This window comes from Ciona intestinalis, unplaced genomic scaffold, assembly GCF_000224145.3.
Source record: "Ciona intestinalis unplaced genomic scaffold, KH HT000174.2, whole genome shotgun sequence".
NCBI lineage: Eukaryota > Metazoa > Chordata > Ascidiacea > Phlebobranchia > Cionidae > Ciona > Ciona intestinalis.
The window spans coordinates 438918-459867 of NW_004190496.2; the positions used below are offsets into that span (position 1 = coordinate 438918).

Here is a 20950-nt window from a genome sequence, read left to right on the forward strand (position 1 = left end):
AGGACAGGTCTATGCAGTGCGTTTTTCATTATGATTGCACTTAAGCCAAAATAAAGTTCAATCACTTACTTATTAACACAGTGTACCTGTCGCAGATGTAGGACTATACGTAGTGACCTGTATTATATAACTAGTTAGTTTAAAATTATACGCGTCCATTGGCTCGAGTAGTTAAAGGTTTAGACAGATAAATGAGAATACTTTTGAGACCTGTTTGGTTATAGTTATAAAATACAGTTAACTTTACAAGATAAAGAAAAATTTTCATTTTTTTAAGTTTGACAATCGGTTAATCATATATAGTACTGTTCGGTAAGATGGGACATCATTAGCACATAATATCTAAATATTCTGATCGTGTATTAACCATTTAACAACGGTCTATGGGAGTCGTGAAGATACAGTTTCATAATTCTTTGAGTGATCTTTGTTTACTACCAATTTGGACGAAAAAATAGAATGAAAATATTTCCCATATTCCCCCGCTTTACTATAGTTATAAAATTACCTTCACCTTTATTAATACTTTTGTTAAATATTGGTTCGCTTTAGAGAATCGCGGTTGAAAATAAATATGGCTTCAACTGTGTTTGTGACCGAAGTTACCGGTACAACTGACACCACCGAACCACCTTTGCCAGAAGCAGGTTTGGAAGCGGCGGATATCGGAGTAATTGTTGCATATTTTGCTGTTATCTTAGCTGTGGGGATATGGGTAAGTTATATTTTATTTTTAAAGAGGAAGCGATTTGATTGAATGAATGTAACTTTCTCTATCCTCGCGTGAAAACGACACTCGTTATAACACGGATGTTCTGTTTTATATACGATATGTCCGCTTACGAGTTACCACGCATGTAACTTTGTGAGTGTGAGTTACTTTTGGTTTCAGCAATGAAAAATACCTTAACGAAAACGCTGTTGTTTTGTCAAAAATTTTGAAATTTTGAACAAATATTTCCTTTCCTTTAAGTTTTGTCCCCACTTTTTGCTGACACATGTTTTCGCGCCAATACTGTTGTTGTAATAGGGGAATCCCCATGTTTACAGGTTTCGATTTTTTTATTTACTTTAAAATGTTTCAGGGATATTGTAACACTTTATTTAATCTATTTCGTCATTACATTTGCTTTAACATAGTGGCCCCTAATGGGTCGTCTAAATTGTCAGCCATACGTTACAAAAATGAGTGCGACTGTCGTTGACCCGCTACGCGAAGATAAAGCAGGTATTATATTTCATTCCAATGTACCCGTTTAATCACCGTACAAAAAAGTCATTGCTATTTATGGACTTAAACTACAATTAATTCTGTCTAGGCGATGTGTCGGACGAACAGAAGCAACGTTAGCGGGTTCTTCCTTGCCGGTAGGGACATCACTTGGTTCCCGGTCGGCGCGTCACTTTTTAGCAGTAACATTGGCAGCGGGCATTTTGTAGGCCTTGCAGGAACAGGTGCGGCATCGGGTATTGCCCAAGGATCTTTTGAATGGAACGTGAGTCGTATTTAGTTTAAATCAATTGAGGAATATTTATGTTGTAGTACTGTGGGGTAAGATGAGACACCTTTGAAACATACTATCCCAAACATCCTGATTAGGGTTTAAACAATTGAATTAACAACGTTCTATGGGATTTTTTTTTACCAAATGGCATGAGTAAATAAAATGAAACGGTGTCCCATCTAACACCAACATATATATATATTTATACAATTTTCTAGTTACAAAATATGATGTATTTTATTTGAGGTACCGCAACGTGGCATGGAAAATTTTGGCCAGAGTTACCCATCACCCCACCTTAGAATACTATATAAACCTTTTCGCTGCAGCAATCTAGCAATAAAAATGCGACTGTGTTACGTTAATCATTTATTCGGTGTTCAAATATTTATGCAGCATTTCATTGCAGGCTGTCGTGACACTGCTTTTCCTCGGCTGGCTTTTTGCACCGGTCTACATCGCATCTGGTGTGGTAACGATGCCCGAATATCTGAGAGAAAGATTTGGAGGCCAACGGATCCGAATGTCTCTCTCCCTGCTCTCACTTATTCTCTACATCTTTACAAAAATATCGGTGAATTTTTTTAACGGATATTTTCATGTAACTGTGGGGTAAGGTAGAATAGCATTAGCACCAAAATCGCATATTTCCTAATTGTGTGTTTAAACAATTAACAACTCTTTTTTAGAGGTGTGCTGATACGGGTATATAATTCCGTAAATATTCTTTGTTTACTCCCAAGTTAGACAAGAAAGGAGAATTCCATTGTTAGTTGTTAAAACACGAAGGGAAATAATAGATTTAGGTGCTAACTGTATCCATCTTACCCCAAATACTATATAACAATTATAATACGGTTAAGTTATGGTTTTCTAAATACATTTCACATAAATGGCAGGCTGATCTTTTTGCTGGAGCAATATTCATCGAAGAAGCGCTTGGTTGGAACTTGTACTTGGCCATCTGTATATTGCTTGCTATCACAGCTTTGTACACTGTTACAGGAGGTCTTGCTGCAGTTATTTATACAGATACAGCTCAAACATTTATCATGTTGATCGGTGGTTTGGTCATGATGGGGCTATGTAAGTAGGAATGAATGCGGCTGGGAAATGTCATTTGTTAAACACGGGTGTTCTGCTTCATACAATTAGTGTCCAAATGGCCATGTATGTAACATTTTGCGCGATGTACAAAACTTGTTTTAATTCTTTTTTCTATGTGCCCCATGATAAACAAAAAGGCTGTATAAAACGTAAGCCAAGGCACTGTTAAACATCAGTGTTAAAATATGGGAGAACATGCGCCAATCAATTTTCACTACCATACTATGTCCCCTAGACATCGGTATACATGTGGTGTTATATATATTGTAAACTTCATCCGTCTTCTCTACAATTTGGAAACAACCAAACCATTTTTGTCGTACCTAATGTTTTTTAAATGTTTAAGAATGACTTTCGAAATCACAATTGACTTTACATGCACGTCATACTCAAAGGTTAAAAAAACAACACAATGTTAAATATTAACTTTCATTGTAATTTTCCATCATTTACTCCGGTCAATGGAACCAGTGCGACTTACAAATATATTTAGTATATTATATATATTAACTTCAGAAAATATGCAAAAGTTTTTAAAAACTCTTAGTTTGATTTAAAGGTACCTTCAGATTAATTAGCAGTAAATTTATTTGAAATCCCAGTTTTTAAAAGTATTTCACACCAGCTATTTGTAAGAATACAATTAGTGGGATTTTCTTACTAAACAGCAATTGCTCCGACCCAGGAGTCACTTAATGTATAAATTCTCATTCTTACAAAAAATCTTCACAAAGTTTAGTTATATACATGGTAACTCGTAAGCTTGCATGAGATGTATAAAACAGAACACCCCTGTTATAACGACTGTCGTTTTTCAGCTATGTGGGGATAAATCAAGTTACATTATATCTATAAAAGCGATTACAAACAGTTTTCAATTATTATATTTAAATCTTTGCAGCCTTTGATTACATTGGTGGCTACAATCAACTGGAACCCGAATATTTTGCTGCAATTCCAAGTAAACGGAACACGAACACTTCATGTGGATTACCTCGTTCCGACGCCTTCCACGTATTCCGTGACCCAATCGACAGCGACCTCCCGTGGCCAGGAATGATCTTCGGAATTACAATAATCGCAACATGGTACTGGTGTACCGATCAGGTAGAAATTGTTTTACAAATTAACAATTGGTTCTAGTACATATTCTTCCCTGCTGTATCTGCTGGCTACTAAACCTTATGGCCACCTAACCCTAACTAAACCCTAACCACCAACCTGGAACACTTCCCCCCAGCCTAATATATATTGTACTGGAGGATTCTTCACTAGTCCAGAACTAATTTTCTAAATACTATATAGTTTAAAACAAAATGCAAAATAAACACAACATGTATTACTGTCTGATAAGATGTGATACTGTTAGCACCTAAATCCCATATTTCTACAACTAAAACGATTAACAAAGTTTTTATAGAGTCACGGGCAACTGCTAATTCTATAAAATAGTTTCTTTACTATCAAATAGGGCGAGAAAAGAGAATGAAACATGTCCCATTTTACCCCACCCTACTATATTTCAGGTTATTGTGCAAAGAACATTGGCTGCCAAGAACTTATCTCATGCTAAAGGTGGCTGCGTATTGGCTGGTACATTGAAGGTGCTTCCAATGTACATGATGGTTATGGTTGGGATGATTAGCAGGATTATATTTCCTGGTAAGTAAATGTGTGTGTGCTGGACCCAGTGGTGCAGCCAGGAAAAAAGGGAGGAAGGGTTTTTCGAAAAATGTTCAAAATTTTTTTTTGTTTAATTTTTTTTTTTTTTTATAAGGGGGGGGGTCGTGACCCCCTAAACCCTCCCTGGCTGCGCCACTGGCTAAACTTATAGTAGGATTGGGATAAGATGGGACACCTTTTCATTCTAGTTTCTCGCCCTTTTTGGTAGTAAACAAAGATCATTGAGAGAATTATAAATCGTATCCTTACGACTCCCGTAGATAGTTGGAGGTTTTACAGATTAGACTAAACATTTATGGGGTATATTCTTTACTAGCACTGGAATATTAAACAATATTAAAACTTCTTTCTGATGAAGTCTCGCCGTATGGCAGACGAAACGTTGGAAATACACTATACGTTTTCATACCAGATGAGCCACTGATATATTGTTTGCACTATGCCTGGTAGCAGAAGTAACAGAAGGGTTAATAGTTGTGCTTAAGTTTAAGATTCTTCACCAGTAATTAAACCTGTTTTATTCAACAGATCAAATTGGTTGTTCTCTACCAGAAGAATGCATTAAAGTTTGTGGCTCGCCTACTGGTTGCACCAACTATGCATACGCTAAGCTTGTGTTGTTCATTATGCCAGTTGGACTAAAAGGTCAGTTATAACTAGTATAACTTCTCATAAATTCAGTGAATCTTACCCTGATCTGATGTTCATACAGTTGGACGATTCTTGTGTGCAGTAATGATCTGGTGCTATAAAAATGTAACAGACAAAAATCAAGTCCAAGCAATTGTAGTAATTAAAAAATATATTTCTCAGTTAAATAATTATAACTAATATATATATAGATCTACTTCTTGTGTGTTGCTTTTTAAGTTTTACAAGATGGTGGCACCAGATCCTGAATAATAATTAAGAGTTTTGGTTCTAAGACTCGTGCTTGTCCTTGAACCAGAGACTAAGGATACCATTTAAGCGAAACATATATTTCTTATATTTTGCAGTTGGTTGTTTTTTCCTTAATTAATCTTGAATAATGATCAAGTGTTATGGTTCAAGGGCTTCTGCTTGCTGTGATGATCGCTGCGTTGATGTCTTCCCTCACGTCCGTGTTCAACAGCGCCAGCACTTTATTCACTTGCGACATTTGGATGAAGATCCGGCCAAAAGCCAAGAACAGAGAACAAATGATAGTGGGCAGGTGGATGATTTTTTTCCATACAGTGTGGTCTTAAAAGCTGCCAGTACACACTCTTGAGGTTTTCAACCCAGTGGCAAATAATTTGTTTTCAAAATTTTCTACCATGCAAAAAAAGAAAAAAAAAGATTGATAGGTGGCACTGGCAATTATGGCAAAATGACTTTTAAAACCTGCCGGTGAACACTTTGAGGTCTCTGCTCCAACGCAGTGGTCAATAATATGTCTTCAGGCATACAATAAAAAAGGAAAAACTGATTGGTAGTTGGCATTGGCAAGTGCATTGATTTTTATGACAAAATGACTCTTAGAACCTGCCGCAACTAAAATAAAAAAGAGAGATCGCTAGTTGGCAGGTGCATTTATTTTTAATTTTCTACGACGCATTGACCATTTAATACCTGCCAGCCTCCCACCCACACTTTAATTAACCCATGATTGATTGCTTTTGTTTCAGAGTATTTATACTTGTTATGGTCGGGATTAGCATTGCATGGGTACCGATCATTCAGGCTTTTTCCGACGGCCGGCTTTTCGACTACATTCAATCAATCACCAGTTTCTTGGCACCTCCAATTACAGCTGTTTTCGTTATGGCTGTGTTTTGGCCAAGACTTAATGAACCTGTAAGCCAGATTTTCAACTATAACTTGTATCTTCATTGTAATACTATTGGTCAGTTATTTATACCATTCATTTTTATTAGCATAATTACCATAAAACATATTATAAATTAATAGTACTATGGAGTAAACTGTGATATTTTATAGCAATTAGATTCAGTACTTCCTGACTATGCTTTCCCCAACTTAGCACTGCTCTTTTGGAAACATATTGTACAGCTTTATATATTTCTTTAAATACACCTTCTTTGCTACAAAATAGTACAAGAAAATAAAATGAAAATTTTTCCTCTATCTTTACCCAATCTTAACCCATTTATAAAAAACAATGTACATCTGCATTATTATTTAATTATACCATATTGCTACACCAGGGCACAATTTTGGGGATTGAAAGCTTGTGGAATTTTTATTGGGATTGTTCGCATGATATTCGAGTTTGCCATGCCTTCTCCGGCGTGTGGGAAACCAGACAACAGGCCAACTATCTTATCCAAAGTTCATTATCTCTACTTTGCAATGATATTGCTGTGTGTGACTGCAGCAATCTCGATCTGTGTTTCACTGGTCACGCCGCCTATTGATGAGAAATGTGTAAGTGGGTTAGGTTTTGTAAGTTTGCCAGCGCTGTGGCACAGTGGGAAACACACCCTACAGAATATCCAAGTCATAACCTACAGAGAAAATAAATACTCACAAAGTTACATACATGGTCACTCATAAGCGAGCACGAGTTGTATGAAACAGAACACTCTTGTTATAACGACTGTCATTGCACCGCCATGCAAAAACAAATAAGTTACATACTGGTATTTGGTAAATGTGCACTGTGTGTATGAAACAGAACACCCATGTTATACCGACTGACGTTTTCCAGCCACACGAGGATAAATAAGTTACATACATGGTAACTCGTTAGTGAGCACAAGGTGAATGAAACAGAACACCTGTGTTATAACTTCCGTCATTTTTTATGCATGCAAGGGTAAAGCAAGTTACATTACATTCCAAGTTTCTATGTGATCACTAAATAATATTTGCACTGCTATGTGCGTGTAATGATTCTGTTAAATATTAATTGCATTGGTGTCATTTACAAGTAAACATTACACAACAGTTGGTGAGACTTACATACTGGAACCGATACAGCAAACGAAAAAGGATCCCTCTTAATGTATTCTACCAGAAAAAGGTAAAACTTTATTTTCTTAAATCTGTAAATTTGTTAAAAATCATAACTGCATTTGTTTGATAATATTACTGTTTGGTAAGATGAGATACCGTTAGCAGCTGAATCCCATATTTTATGACCGTGTTTTAACATTTAACTCCCCTCTTTTAGAGTTTTGCAGGTATGGGTATACAATTCCATAATATTCTTTGTAGTACCAAATTTGACTCCGCACTACTTTATTTTACGTTTGGTTCCAGCCGAAAGTTGAAGAGAATGGAAATGGAACATTGAACGGCGCATTTAAAATGGAAGAAGGGCTGGGTGACAACGATTCAATGCATAGCAGCAATGCTAGCGGTGTGTTTGATTTGTTTTTTTTATTTTTTCCTAATCACTCACAAAGTTACATACATGGTAACTCAATGCTAGTGGTGTGTTTGAACACCTGTGTTATAACAATTGTCATTACCCCACCACGTGAGGATAATTATGTTACTTTACTATATTTTTCATGCAGAGCCAGCTGCCCCCAAACCATTTTGGCGCAAAGCAATAGATTTATTCTGTGGTCTGGACGACGGGCAAAGCCAGCAAATATCAACTGAAGAAGCAGAAGCCATGAAGATTTCTATGCTGGATATAACGGAGGAGAAATGGCCGGCCATCTTTGTCAATATCGGGGCAGTGGTTATGGTTGCAGCCGGTGTCTTTCTCTTTGGATTCTATGCATAAGAAATATAGTTGGGTGAAGTAAGATAGAACATGTTTTTGTTTTTTTTTAAGGTCACATAGGTAATGAACAATTACTACTTACAGAATTAAATGGCTTTGTAACTCTAAAAGAGCACTGATATTTGTTAATACACCATAAGAAAATATAGGCTTTAGGTGCTAATTGTATCCATCTTTCCCCACAGTACTACATTGTTTCTTAAAAACCCATCTAGCATAGTTTAACTTGAAAACCACCATAGATAAGTCTTTATAGAATTAAATACTAGAGTATTGTTTAATAATTTTGATAATCGTATCTTGATGTTTATAAATTTATCACCGCTATAAGAAATGTTTAACTATGAGGTAATTGTAAATTCAGTATGCCATCGTACAAATACATTCACTTGCGTGCATGTTGTGCTTCTGATTAAAACACTTTTTTTTCTTGTTTCATACACCTTGTGGCTGCTTACTAGTTACTCATATGTTACTTTGTGAGTGACTATTTTTGGGGATTTTTTTTATGTTTGAGTGGTTATTAGGAAAATCCATTAGCGACCACTGGTTTGAATTGGAGCAATTGCTGTGTCTTGCTCAAGGATACACACGCCCGTAATAGTAACAGTGACAAGCCTTGAACCCGTTACCAATATTCTTGCATCCTTTAAAGTAAGGTATATATTATGGCCTGTACGAGGGATGCAGTGCATTCAGTTTCGTTTTGTGTTTTGGAACGGATTGCATACATTTTGAAACGCAAGTACACGGGCGTTCTGTTTTATACACCTCGTGCCCGCTTATAAGTTCTTAACTTTGTGGTGAACGTTTTTCTGTATGGCTGACGATATAGACACGAGAGTCTTTAGACAGGCCGTTTGTGACCCCTGGTGCACTGGGTTGGAGGAATTGCCCTTAGGTGTCTTGCCCAAAAAAACATATGCCAACAACGGTAGCAGGGAACTTCGATTTGATAAATAATGGAACAGATTTATTCGCAAATCCGCACTGCAGACCAATATTGGAAACCAAAGAAAACAGTGTGAGATAAGAATCCGTAGTTTCCGTAGTATCCGTCGTCAGTAAATAAGTGTTGTCCGAAATGATTGCCGATGCGCATGTGATACAAATGTACAGGTTAATAACTTACTGTGTAAGTAATGATAAGTTTATCTTTAAATCTCTGCACATAATGCAAAGTTAGCTTTGTTTATAAATCGTTTGGCAATATAGTAAAGAATTCTCCGGTACATTACATATTAGGCTGGTGGAAAGTGTTACGTTGGTATAGTTACGGATTATTAGTTAAGGGTTGGTGGTTTTACGTGGTTAGCACAAAAGAAGGAAAACTTTGTAACTATAGGCCAAATCTTGGTGCTAGTAAAGAATCTTCCACCTACCTTATTTGCTAACCACTAACCCCTATAACCACTAACCCCTATAACCACTAACCCCTATAACCACTAATCCCCTAAACCACTAACCCCTAAACCACTAACCCCTATAACCACTACCCCTTATAAATAACCACTAACCCCCTAAACCACCAACCTCTAACACTTTCCACCAGCCTATTCTGCTATGTACCGGAAGATTCTGCACAAGTGCCCAAATCTTTTTTTAGATGGATTATAATGAATTAGTGAATGAGATCCAATCAATTGCTTCTGAAATAAAGTTTGCTGTCACAAGTGTTGTTGTTCCAGTAAACAACCCGACCCTGCTGCATATTACAACATTGGAATCTGCTTTCTTTACACTAGAACTCACTAGCACTGGGTTTTTTGTTGTAGAAGAAAATAACTCTAAAGTTGAAGAGGCTTATCGAAGTACATCAGTTTTAGGTGAACGTTTTGAGACAATTTATGCTTTTCTCGACACTGTTAGTTTGAAATATAGGTCCTCATTTGCGTCAGCTCTATCTGACAAACTATTTGAATTAAACCAAAGAAAACATGAGTGATAATAAAGAAGCGAGCAGCTTAAGAAGCAGATTTAAAAACCTGCTGTCGTCTCATAAAACCCAAACATCAGTAGATGTGGCTGATTTGCAGCAATCTACTAATTCTGTTGTGAGCGATGACTTTTGGTTGGCCATTTCATCAAATAATAATCCAGAAGAGCGCATGAAACGTTTGAGAGAATTTGAAAGAGTTTTGTCAAATGTTCAAATTGATTGCGACGTAATCGAAAAGCTGTGGCTGGATACAAAAGACCAACTTCTTCCCACAATGGACTTAAACGTTCGAAGTGAATATTTCATGTTTTTAAAGACACTGATAACTAAACAACACCGCCACTTAAGCATGCTGCGTGCGTTGTTATACGCTGAAGTGGGAAAACATGTTTTTACTGAGAAATCTGATGTCGAAAACGTGATGGAAATTATTTATGTTCTTACTGAACATGGAAAGAACTTATTTATGCTTGAGGAAGAAGTGAGTAATAGTTTGTAAAACATTGATTTCTAATAGGTTGTCATTGATTCTAAAAAATAATCTCCCACAAAATTTACACACAAGGTAACTGGTAAGCATGAGGTGTATGAAACAGAACACTTGTGTTATAACAACTGTCGTTGCCCTGCCACACGAGTATAAATAAGTTACATACGTGGTAACTCCTAAGCGACCATGAGGTGTATGAATCAGAACACCCGTGTTATAATGCGTTGTGTATAAGTTTCCTTCACCTAACATTTCTTATCGGTTACTCTCGTCATTCGTTAGTTTGACGTTATGAATAAACTTCCACTGGAAATAGACATGCCACTTCCCCTCTTATTATGACTTAATTCATATTTTAACCTTTACTTTTAAATATTACAGATTGGTCCACATTTGGTACAATGGATGGAATGTATGGGTTCAAATGCTTTGTACATAGATATGTTGTGTAATGTCATCAAGTTTAATTCATCTCATCTTACAGAGGAAACCATTCATGGTATTGTACGTAGCGTGTGCACAAGTTGCACTTCTTGTTCTTCTGTGGAACAATATGAATGCAGTCTCAAGGTTTGTTTTGTAGAATTCCTTGATGTATATTTGAACTAGCAGATTCTGATGGCAACTCATATTCTCAGTGTTGCATAACTCAACTCGCCTTTGTGCTCTTTAAATTTTTTTCTTCATATTCACGCCTGTGTTTAACAAAACTAGGGAGCTCTTTATTACATTATCACTTATTTAATGTGTACACAGGTTATACCATGGTATTGTACTATGATATTGTAAAATTAAAAGAGAAACTGGTTTCAGTATTGTGAATAGAAGTATATAGGAATTCAAAAAAGTAAATAGAGTTAAAAAAAATCAGTAAAAAAACTAAATAAAAAGTGAAATTTAAATAAAAGTAAATAAACCACTTTATCTTTTCAGGTGTTGGAAGCTCTGATCACTTACAAAGCTCTCCCAAAGCAATGCACTAATGATGCCATTAACACACTTTGCCACACATTGAATATTAAAGAATGTTGTGACTTTAGTTGGAATCTAATGAGAAACTTAATGGGAACTCACTTGGGGTATAGCTGTATACAGACTCTATTAGAAATCCTTCAAGGTGATGCAAAGCAAGAAACATACCCGAAAATACAAAGCGCAATTTTTTTCATTGGAATGGGCTTATGGGGGTCTAAATGTGTGAAAAGTTTAATGTACACCCCACAGTCTATTCTACCTTCCTTTGAATATGCGTTAAAAAGTCATAACTTAATGCTCGCCTTTGAAGTAGTGCTGACTTGTCACAGACTGGTCAAAAAGTTTGGTCATGAGCTACAAGTTTCAGCATGGGACAATATGCTTAACATTATCGAGAAATTGCTTTGTATTTTAAAGGGCAGTAAGAACACTGAAAGAGTCGCCCCTTTGAAAGAGAAAACTCATGAGCTGCTAAGTATTGTGGAAAACTTATGCCAGATTCAAGCATTTACTGGCTCCAAGGAAAGACTGAATGAAATAATCGAACAGCAGATTCTACATAGACCTACAGAGTCTGTTATCAACCTTCTAACTTACAAAATGCATTTATTAAGCCCTTCAATAGAAAACTGGATCGTTAAGCTCAAAGTTCTAATAGATAGATTCTATAGCAACGACATGAACCCCGCAGTGAGGTTGCAACTGTTAGAATTGGAGATGAATATCGTTTCCAACAATTTCCAGCAGCATGAAGCGGATCTTGTGGAAAAAGTTATTTTGCCGCAGTTCTCGAACTTAGCGGATGAAACAAACGTACAAGTAATTGAAAATTCTCTTAAATTTTTAACCCGAATTTGTATTCTATGTACGTCGACCCAATATTTTACCTTACTAAGTTTACTCAAGAAAATCACCGGCAGTATTTCACCAGCTGATCCAAAAGTACCGAAAAATACTGTCCTCATTGCTGTGGCATCTGCTGTACAAGGATTAATTGAAATCTTCCTTGAAAAGTTCCATACATCTCTAGCAAGCCATTCAATAGAAGCGTGTGAAGTTCTTATACAGCTGATAGAAAATTATTATGAAGTCGAAAACTTTTCCGAGCAATCTTATATTTTATGGGAATCTCGGATGAAAATTTTCAACACTTTCTTTCAGATTCGTGTTAACAACAACTACCAAGCTCGACTCTCGCATGTTGAGTGTTTCTCATCTTATATTGTTTGCAAAAGACTGCAACCTGCTATAGTGAATGACACAGATTATGTTTATCTTCATCTGCAGCGCATAATACAGATATGCATCCAGTGCATGGAGCATGAAAACTATTGGCCCATCTTACAAACCGTCATCACCAATATTTTAGTTCTGCTTGAAAATGAGCAGATTGCAACTTGCTTATCATTAGATGACATTGACAGCTTGATGGAACTTCTCAGCAACTTTGTGTCGAGTGCGAACCGAATAGCGGCATTATACAATAAACCTGAGAAGCGTGCTGACCTGCAACTGATCGCTTTGAACGTCCTCACGAAACTTACGATATTTTACAACAAAGTTGACGTCTCCCGCCAACGCCAAATGCTTCGTTGTTTTGAACTGGGATTCGCAACCAAATGCTCCAAGCAATGCATAAACGCAATTACTTTATGTATGATCGAGATGAAACCCGATGCAATGATAAGACTCCTCCCATCTATTCTGCTCCGTCTGTCACAGATGTCAGCCACTGTCCATCTAGCAACCGCTGTCTTAGAACTTTTATCTTTTCTGTCCCAACTTCCCCATCTTTACTCCGATTTTGTTGAAGACCAGTACTTAAGTGTGTTTGCAATAGCACTACACCACGCTAACCCTTCGAAATTCTCGCTATACATCGTCTCACTTGCGCATAACATTGTCTCGATGTGGTTTGTGAAATGTAGACTAAGTTTCAGGTCTGGATTAGTTCAGTTTGTTACTCGTAACCTACAAACTGTCAACCGAAACAACATGGACGACCCACTTCAACACAGTTTAATTGAATCCAGCATTGACCTTATGGCACGGTACGTCTTTTCAAACAGCTTACCGGTTATGGAACATTCTGCTCTGAAGAAAACTAAACTCAGCAAGAGTCAAAGTTCAACTTGGTTGCTAGGCAACAGACTCATAACAATAACCACGGGTGTTCCGCAGCAAAACGATGTGATGACATCATCGGATCCAGATAACTATTACAACTTCTCCCCTTCTAGACGGAAAATGTCGGTGGAAGCACCAGGGAAGCTGCAATCTACTTCTACAAGCGATGTTCAGTTATCCAGGTGAAATTAATTTATCTAGCTGAAAATAAATAAACTATGGGAGTGAATGAATGTGACTTACTTTATCCTCACGTGGACGTAAAACGACAGTCGTTATAAAACGGGTGTTCATACACCTCGTGCCTGCTTACATGTTACCATTTATGTTACTTTGTTGCTTTATCTAACCCTGAACGATTCTTGTGTAAAAAGTAAAGTAAGGATCTGGTGCTACGAAATACATAACAGGCAAAAAAGTCCAACCTATTTTAAATAAAAAATTCAGAATAGAATTTAGTTAGCCAAATTCATTACTATCATTTTTGTTGTTTTTCAACAGAAATCGTCACAAATCCAGTGGTGCAACTTTACGAAACAGTGGCAACCAACTGTTGCCTTTATACCAGCACAGTGGTGCAACTGTAGCAACTAAAAGCAGGAAACCCGTCACTGAACGTTCATCCACTTGGGCAGAAATCTGTGTAAGACGACCGTCTGGGAATTCTTGCTGGATGATGCATTGTAATCAGTTCCAATTAGTTGAGCAAACACAAGACTTAAATTCTAATGTGAATTCACTTACTAGTGAAGTATCTTTGCAACTTAATGGTGAATCCGTACTGCCCGTTTCTTCCCCACAATTAAGTCGTCCCCGACAGCGGAGCCGTACATTAGGCAGCGCAAGTTCCAACACACAAAGTGCGGCTGAAAAGGCAAAGAGAAAATTAGCAAATCGCTTGCAAAATCCGGGGCAAAATAATAATGCTTCAGGGTATGCAGCACAGTTTAAATCTACACAGAGTAAAGCTGATGAAAATTTCTCTACCCCTGCGTTCATTTTTTTGCAACTTTTCCAAACTGCTGCAGTGGAGGGTTCAATGCATCTCCCGTTGCTTCTACCAGACACACCCATGATAGACAGAGCTGTACAAGTTCTTGACAGGATCACGCCTTATGATATTTGGTCCACTGGTGTGGTTTACGTTGGGGAGTATCAAGGCAGTGATGGAAGAGCCATTTTAAGCAACGAACATGGTTCAACTAGATACCAAGAATTCCTAAACACATTGGGGAAACTGGTTTGTTTAGCAGATTGCAATATGTCGCATATTTATCTCGGCGGGCTTGATCAAAGTGAGAAAGAAGATGGCCAGTTCACTTACATATGGCAGGAAAACATTATGCAGATGGTGTTTCATGTAACAACACTCATGCCTAATGCTGGCACTGACATCAGTTGCAAGCAAAGGCATATTGGTAATGATTATGTAATGATAGTATATGACGATGACACATCCCAAGACTATGTCCCAGGCTGTGTGGTAAAGGGACAATTCCTATCAATTGAAATCATTATAAAACCTAAAGATACAAACTTTAACCAGGTTGAACTGTATTACCACAAGCCTGAACTTGAAGTGATTCTCCAAATGACCGAGAAGCGCATTGTATCGAACGACCACCTTGGTATGGTGGTACGACAAACCGCACTCCATGCAAATATGGCAGCTCTAGCTTATCGTCATAAAGATAAACCCGGTGACTGCGTTTCGAAACCACTTTCTCGTTTAAATCAAATCAAGCGTATCCGTTCAAGGGCAATCCAAGAGAGTGGTAACACATCTTCCACAACTAGTAACCCACAATACCAAATTGATGAGTTTTCCGATTATATTTAACCATTTTCAGTGTTCCTTCACAAGCACCGAACCTAGGATGGCAGAACAGGCCGGGCTACCTTGTATATTCTGTACTGCAAATCGATAAACAAATTTGTTGCGCGTCAACTATTTCTCCAATCTACTAACAATGGCGGCTGAGAGCTCAGTCACACATAACCTTGAAACATCATTACACTGGTGCTCCTGGATTACTGAATTGAATATTATTCACAGGGGACATCTTGGTTTTCTTTTTTGTGATGCATACTTGGCATCACTTTTACAATTTCTGTGTTTCGTTTTCAATTTATTTTTAACTAATTATGTAGAAATGATATTTCCTATTTCACTTTATATTTTATCTGGCTACATGATAACTAAAACTAATTTGATTCCTATTTAATATTTATATTTTCATGGCTTCTTGAGTTTCGAAAGTTTGTTTGGTGCTATTAATATGTTAACTAAATACTACAACGATTTTGAAATAACTTTAGCAAAACAATTTTTCCTTGAAAATTTTACCAAGTTTTAAAAATCTCTAAAATCCTTTTTATTCTTTGTATTTTACTGTGTTGTTACGTGAGAAGTCTTTTTTTTTTGTTAAAACATCTGTGTTCGTCACTACTTGCAAGAATAAGATGTATTAAAAATTGGTATAAGTTTACATAAACAATATAATTTTATTTATCTCTTCGAAACCGATACCAAACATCATGTTACTTGAAGAACGAAGAGAAGGGAATCAACAGCAAAACAACAGCAGTTGTTAAAACAGGCTATGCATAAAATTGTAAAAAAAGAGTGTTAGTTAAAAAGCATGTCTGTATGGTGAACTCACACTGAGTTACTAAATTTAAAACAAAACAAGTTGCTATAGAAATAGACGAAAAGTGTGTGCAAAGACATGACCTCTACAAATGGAGGAGTCGTTTTAAAATAAAGGCGTTCTGATGACAATAGTACCAGATCAAAACTTTTATTTAATAGTGAGCATCACATACTATAGGACCGTATGGGAAATACGGTATCAATATAAACTTAACAGGAAGTATCTTAGAACTGTGGCCGTTTTCTACGATATTCTCATCACAAAAATAAACACTATTCCTTTTTACAAAAGATTAAATAAACCATTAAGTTTCAATTGTTTTGATAACCCGATTACCTATAAAAACCTTTATTTTGCGCGGTGTGAAAAGATAATGGGAGACAATTCATTGTTGTTTCACCCACACTGACTGAGGGTCTTCTTTTAATTTTCAAGTGGGAACCTCACACGATATTCAATTTGAATGGAGAATGGTCTTTGATGTTAAAGCGCTTTCGCTGCCTCTTCAAATTATCACCTGGGTAGTGGTTTCCAAGGTTACTTGAATACAAAAAAGGTTGCTAACCGTATAAAATCACCGCCGCTATAATAGTAGAAGTCAAAAAGAACGTGTAGTAGGTTGGGGTAATATGGGACACGTTTCCATTTTTTCCGTCCCATTTCAGAGTAGCGTTGTTAATTGTTTTAAAACACAATCAGGATTTTTGAATATTATGTGCAAAAGAGGCGTTCCATCTTACCCCACACTAATATATGCGTGTGTAAACATTACAGTAGTTAAGTTATAGTTATGGAGGAAAATATGAATCCATCAGGTCGGGAAAGATTGGCGCGGATCATGCGAGGATGCGGTATGTTTTACTGATTAGTATTTCCACCTGTTGAATGTATCTAGCTTAGGTCAGCGGTTTCAACCTTATTTACAGCCTTCAGACCGGTAAAATTTTAAAACAAATTTTGCGGCCTGTTGAATTTATAAAAATCAAAATTAACCCTAAACGTATAAATTACGACAAGATTATGCAATGGTAAAAGGTGATTTTAAGACTGTAGCCTATCTCTAGTATATGCTGTGCCCTAACCCACTTATAACGTAAACATCAGTGATCCATAAACTGTTTTTCGTTACCACGCGAGGTTATATATTTATATCGTTCATTCACCGATTAATAACGTTTCAGCATCTTCCACTGCAAACAAATTTCAATATTACGGCGACTACTTTGCCGGAGTAAAGGACCGATGTTTTCGAAATTCTTCAAAACTCAAACCCGACTTATCACCTGATGTGGAATGTAGTGTGCCGGGTTGTCGAGCCGAGATCACCAGATCTCGCAAGGCGGAGATTCAGCAAAAAGTTGAAGCCTGGCGGGTTGTTGTACTCGCAAGCTTTGCAGCTGTGGGGTTGTTTGCATTAGTTCTCTCGCTTATTTTACCGGAGTGGTTTGTTCTTTCGGAACTAGGCGGGAGGGTCAAAGGACACATCGGGTATTTTCAGAGATGTATTTATGGTCCTCTACCCAACAGTAAACGATGCTTACATGAAATAATATCTGGTATGTAAAAAAGAACTAACATTTGTATATTATGGTATCATGTGAAAGGGAAAGATATATTAATTAAAAATTTACAACTTTTAAGCGGGCACGAAGTGTATAAAACAAAACATCTGTGTTTTTTTACTGATAGACAATGATTTACATTTTCAGAGGCGGCAGCTCCGGTCGGGTTATTTTTAATCAGCATTGCCAGCGGTTTCGGGTCGATTGTGTTCGGTGCTCGTCGTTTGTGTTTGACTCAATGTAAACCTGCGATGGACGACGCTCGGTCTGCAACTTACCAAAGAATGAGAAGCCTTCTTGTCGTTTCTGGTAAAGGAAAATGCAGCAGGGTTGGGGAAGATTGGACATCTTTGAATGGGGAGGATGACACACTAAATGGGACGAAAAATAGAGTGAAAAGTGCTCTCCCCCACCCTACTATAAATCTTATATGTATTTTTTGCTGAACTTCCTAACACAAAATCAACAACTTTAAAAAAATGGAAAAAAACACTTTTACAGGTGGTAGCTGCACATGCGGAGTGAGTGTTTTCACTTACTTGTACAACGATTATTTGGTTCCTATCAGCGCAAGTTACGTTCTTGGTTGGTTAGCGTCATTCATTTTACTGTTTGGTGGCATCGTGGGTTTTTGCTTCAAGAATCCGAGGCCTTCCATTGTTCCAGCAGGTATAGAAAAAATATAACGTATTCTTTATAAAGTATTCGGCGATATAAACTGTATGTCAAAACAAACAAGATGGTTTATGTGGGGGAAGATGGGACACCTTTAGCACTAAATATCCAGATATCCTGATCGTGTTTTAAACAGTTAACAACAGTCTATGGGATTCGTGAGGATACTATTTTATAAATTTTTGAATGTTAGGACGACAAATTAGACAAAAAGGTGTCCCACCTTCTCTCACCCTATACTAAATATCAATTGGAGGTTAAAAATATACGTTATTTTTATATAGCCGACTCACCCCATTGTACGGGTCGTGTCTTTACGCACACTTTTGTTTCTATTAGAATTTTAACTTAATTAAAATAAATGGCTCGTCTGTCCGCTAGGTGTAGCGACCACGCTTATTTTCTTCCAAATAAATGTAAATATGTTTTTAACCGTAAGTGTGTTTTTAACAACTGTTGTTTTGTCACTATATCCTGTCTTTTCGTTAAAAATATTTTTAAATCTTCGCTACCATAATCGAAGAGACCAATAAAAAGTTATTATTATTATTATAGTATTCGGCATTCTTATTTTACATGGCTAGGACAAATGAATTGGAATCGCAGGGATTTGACGAAAGAAAATAAAGTTTCATCATCTAGGAAAAAATCAACCGTTAGTACGATTTCGTCTTCCAGAAGACAAAGTTTCAACAGCGATAAAATAAGTCGCCCAAAACTTGGAACTCTACGTCATCATCCTACCGATGCAGCCTTGCGTTAATTGTAAAAAAAATATTTTTGTATTCTAAACAGAAAAAAATTCTAACCAAGTACCTTGAAAGGAAAACTCTTTTTTTTTTCATTTTTGTCAGAAAGAAAAATTTTTTTTTGTAAAATAGGGCTAAATATGGAACGCTTTACGACTTTGCTTGACATTTGCGTGTCATTTTGCATGTTGAATAGAAACCTATTTTTCTGAAAAAAGTGCCGCCAGTGTACGTCCATGGCCTACTAGAGATATCTCTAGTAGGCCGTGGTACGTCTATCAGCTTTATAGTTGGAATCATGTATACACGTGGCTTTTTTCTTTTTAAGTACTTGTTACTATAGAAATTACAATAATAATTACTTTAGAAATTATAAATAGGCTTAAATAAATACATTCGTAATAAATAACAGTGTGACGCATTCAGCACCACGCACAAATCACAACGTAAGGTTTTATAAAATGGTAGCATCATTGCGGAAATAGGCCAAATACTTTTATGAACAATCTGACAAAAAAGGAGAACCATTTATTGTTGTGTTAAAGTTACGAAAAGCAGCTTTTTAACTGTGGCGACTTATTTCTGAAACATCAGGTTCAAGAAACATGTTCTTTGCTGTGTTTGCTTTGATGCTTCTACTGGCAGATGAGACGAGTTCGAAAGATCTCACCGCAACTCGTATTTCACTGAGCGGAGATAATCAAAAGACTATTGTAAAGTTATTCAACCGAGCTAGATTAGGTTTAAAGGCAAGCAACATTCATAAGTTGGCTTGGGACGATAGGCTTAAAAAACATGGCCTTCTCGCTAAATATGATCTGCAATAATTTACACCCCATTACCCCTGTTGGCGCGGGGGGTGTGTTTTTCCCCACTTTATCCAAAAACAATACTATGTCTAGTCAGGTACGGTTAATCACATCTATGTTAGATTACACGTACGTATACAGAACTAATAGATGCTCCGGGAACGTTTCTATTTGTAATGTGTACAAACAACTGGTAAAAGGAGAGTCCACGAAAGTTGGGTGCGCGTTGACCCGATGTTCTTCAATGTCCAACACAGCTGCTTTTTGCCTGCTGTCAACAAACCAAAATAAAACCACGCGACCGTATTTTTCTGGTGTTCCATGCTGCATGTGTTTCGCCAACTACAGTCTCTGCGAAAATGGCCTCTGTGCTGATTCCAGCTCAATTACGATGAATTCTACAAGTACCATTAATTGTGCAACACCACAACCAATGGTCACCAAACCTATGACCCCAAACTCTACCCAAACAACGACGACCATGCATATTTACAGAAACTCAACCCCTCCATATTTATTGACTCGGCCAAGAAATTCTTCGATGCCTTCCACCCAAAGTGTATCGTATTCTACCACTGGTTCTGCTGCTATACCTTCGCTGTGTTTAATCTTTGCTTTAGCACCAATTATTCAAACCGTATATATTATTGTTTGCTTGTAATTTATTTATCCGCTACTGTATATATGCAATCACAATTAAAAGGAATAAAATATACCAAATTCTACAACTGATCTGATTTTAAGTATTTATGTTTAAACATATACTTATATAACCGAGACAAGCCTTAAATGAAAACATAATGAGGATTTTCTGTTCAAATTGATTCAAAAATCCCATGAATGATAAATGTCACTGAAACGGATAGCATGTAACATATTTCACACTCGGCATTTCCGCGCTGCGGCCATGTGTTGCTTGTGTTGTTTCCGTTTTTGGTGTTGAAGTGAAAATCG

General features: G+C 36.9%; 4 protein-coding genes across 6 annotated transcripts; all 4 read left to right on the plus strand.

Moving 5' to 3' along the window:
* Window positions 1–536: 536 nt before the first annotated feature.
* Window positions 537–8414, plus strand: LOC100177241 (sodium/glucose cotransporter 1). 2 transcript variants are annotated; one of them, XM_018816307.2, is made up of 13 exons: window positions 537–715; window positions 1320–1496; window positions 1915–2079; window positions 2405–2591; window positions 3514–3719; window positions 4139–4274; window positions 4824–4940; window positions 5349–5490; window positions 5945–6113; window positions 6485–6704; window positions 7228–7302; window positions 7542–7641; window positions 7802–8414. In XM_018816307.2, the coding sequence occupies exons 1-10, from the start codon at window positions 575–577 to the stop codon at window positions 6692–6694; spliced, it is 1650 nt and encodes a 549-aa protein (XP_018671852.1). In that variant the 5' UTR covers window positions 537–574; the 3' UTR covers window positions 6695–6704; window positions 7228–7302; window positions 7542–7641; window positions 7802–8414. The 2 variants fall into 2 exon arrangements, with proteins under 2 accessions (XP_018671852.1, XP_018671853.1); XM_018816308.2 differs by lacking the exon at window positions 537–715 and adding an exon at window positions 1063–1228.
* Window positions 8415–8993: 579 nt separating this feature from the next.
* On the plus strand, window positions 8994–10026 carry LOC108950472. The gene is made up of 2 exons (XM_018816309.2): window positions 8994–9151; window positions 9623–10026. The coding sequence occupies exons 1-2, from the start codon at window positions 9101–9103 to the stop codon at window positions 9959–9961; spliced, it is 390 nt and encodes a 129-aa protein (XP_018671854.1). The 5' UTR covers window positions 8994–9100; the 3' UTR covers window positions 9962–10026.
* On the plus strand, window positions 9928–16042 carry LOC100181176 (tuberin-like). The gene is made up of 4 exons (XM_009863569.3): window positions 9928–10436; window positions 10827–11015; window positions 11379–13729; window positions 14049–16042. Exons 1-4 carry the CDS (start codon window positions 9954–9956, stop codon window positions 15385–15387), a joined length of 4362 nt encoding a protein of 1453 aa, XP_009861871.1. The 5' UTR covers window positions 9928–9953; the 3' UTR covers window positions 15388–16042.
* Window positions 16043–16231: 189 nt separating this feature from the next.
* Window positions 16232–20579, plus strand: LOC100183526. Of its 2 annotated transcripts, XM_026839222.1 has the most exons (6): window positions 16232–17052; window positions 17383–17757; window positions 17911–18072; window positions 18265–18432; window positions 19023–19203; window positions 19782–20579. In XM_026839222.1, the coding sequence occupies exons 1-5, from the start codon at window positions 16992–16994 to the stop codon at window positions 19199–19201; spliced, it is 945 nt and encodes a 314-aa protein (XP_026695023.1). In that variant the 5' UTR covers window positions 16232–16991; the 3' UTR covers window positions 19202–19203; window positions 19782–20579. The 2 variants fall into 2 exon arrangements, with proteins under 2 accessions (XP_026695023.1, XP_002120020.3); XM_002119984.5 differs by lacking the exon at window positions 19782–20579 and having other exon boundaries at window positions 19023–19562.
* The last annotated feature ends 371 nt before the right edge of the window (window positions 20580–20950 follow it).

Excerpts from the sequence above, each read along its gene's own strand:
- LOC100177241 (XM_018816307.2), top strand. The coding sequence starts at position 575 with ATGGCTTCAACTGTGTTTGTGACCGAAGTTACCGGTACAACTGACACC. Across the intron at positions 1,497-1,914 it reads AAGGATCTTTTGAATGGAAC|GCTGTCGTGACACTGCTTTT; the intron begins GTGAGTCGTATT and ends ATTTCATTGCAG. Across the intron at positions 2,592-3,513 it reads TTTGGTCATGATGGGGCTAT|CCTTTGATTACATTGGTGGC; the intron begins GTAAGTAGGAAT and ends AAATCTTTGCAG.
- LOC108950472 (XM_018816309.2), top strand. The coding sequence starts at position 9,101 with ATGATTGCCGATGCGCATGTGATACAAATGTACAGGTTAATAACTTAC. Across the intron at positions 9,152-9,622 it reads ACAGGTTAATAACTTACTGT|ATGGATTATAATGAATTAGT; the intron begins GTAAGTAATGAT and ends ATCTTTTTTTAG.
- LOC100181176 (XM_009863569.3), top strand. The coding sequence starts at position 9,954 with ATGAGTGATAATAAAGAAGCGAGCAGCTTAAGAAGCAGATTTAAAAAC. Across the intron at positions 11,016-11,378 it reads AATATGAATGCAGTCTCAAG|GTGTTGGAAGCTCTGATCAC; the intron begins GTTTGTTTTGTA and ends TTATCTTTTCAG. Across the intron at positions 13,730-14,048 it reads AGCGATGTTCAGTTATCCAG|AAATCGTCACAAATCCAGTG; the intron begins GTGAAATTAATT and ends GTTTTTCAACAG.
- LOC100183526 (XM_026839222.1), top strand. The coding sequence starts at position 16,992 with ATGGAGGAAAATATGAATCCATCAGGTCGGGAAAGATTGGCGCGGATC. Across the intron at positions 17,758-17,910 it reads CTTACATGAAATAATATCTG|AGGCGGCAGCTCCGGTCGGG; the intron begins GTATGTAAAAAA and ends TTACATTTTCAG. Across the intron at positions 18,433-19,022 it reads GCCTTCCATTGTTCCAGCAG|GACAAATGAATTGGAATCGC; the intron begins GTATAGAAAAAA and ends TTACATGGCTAG.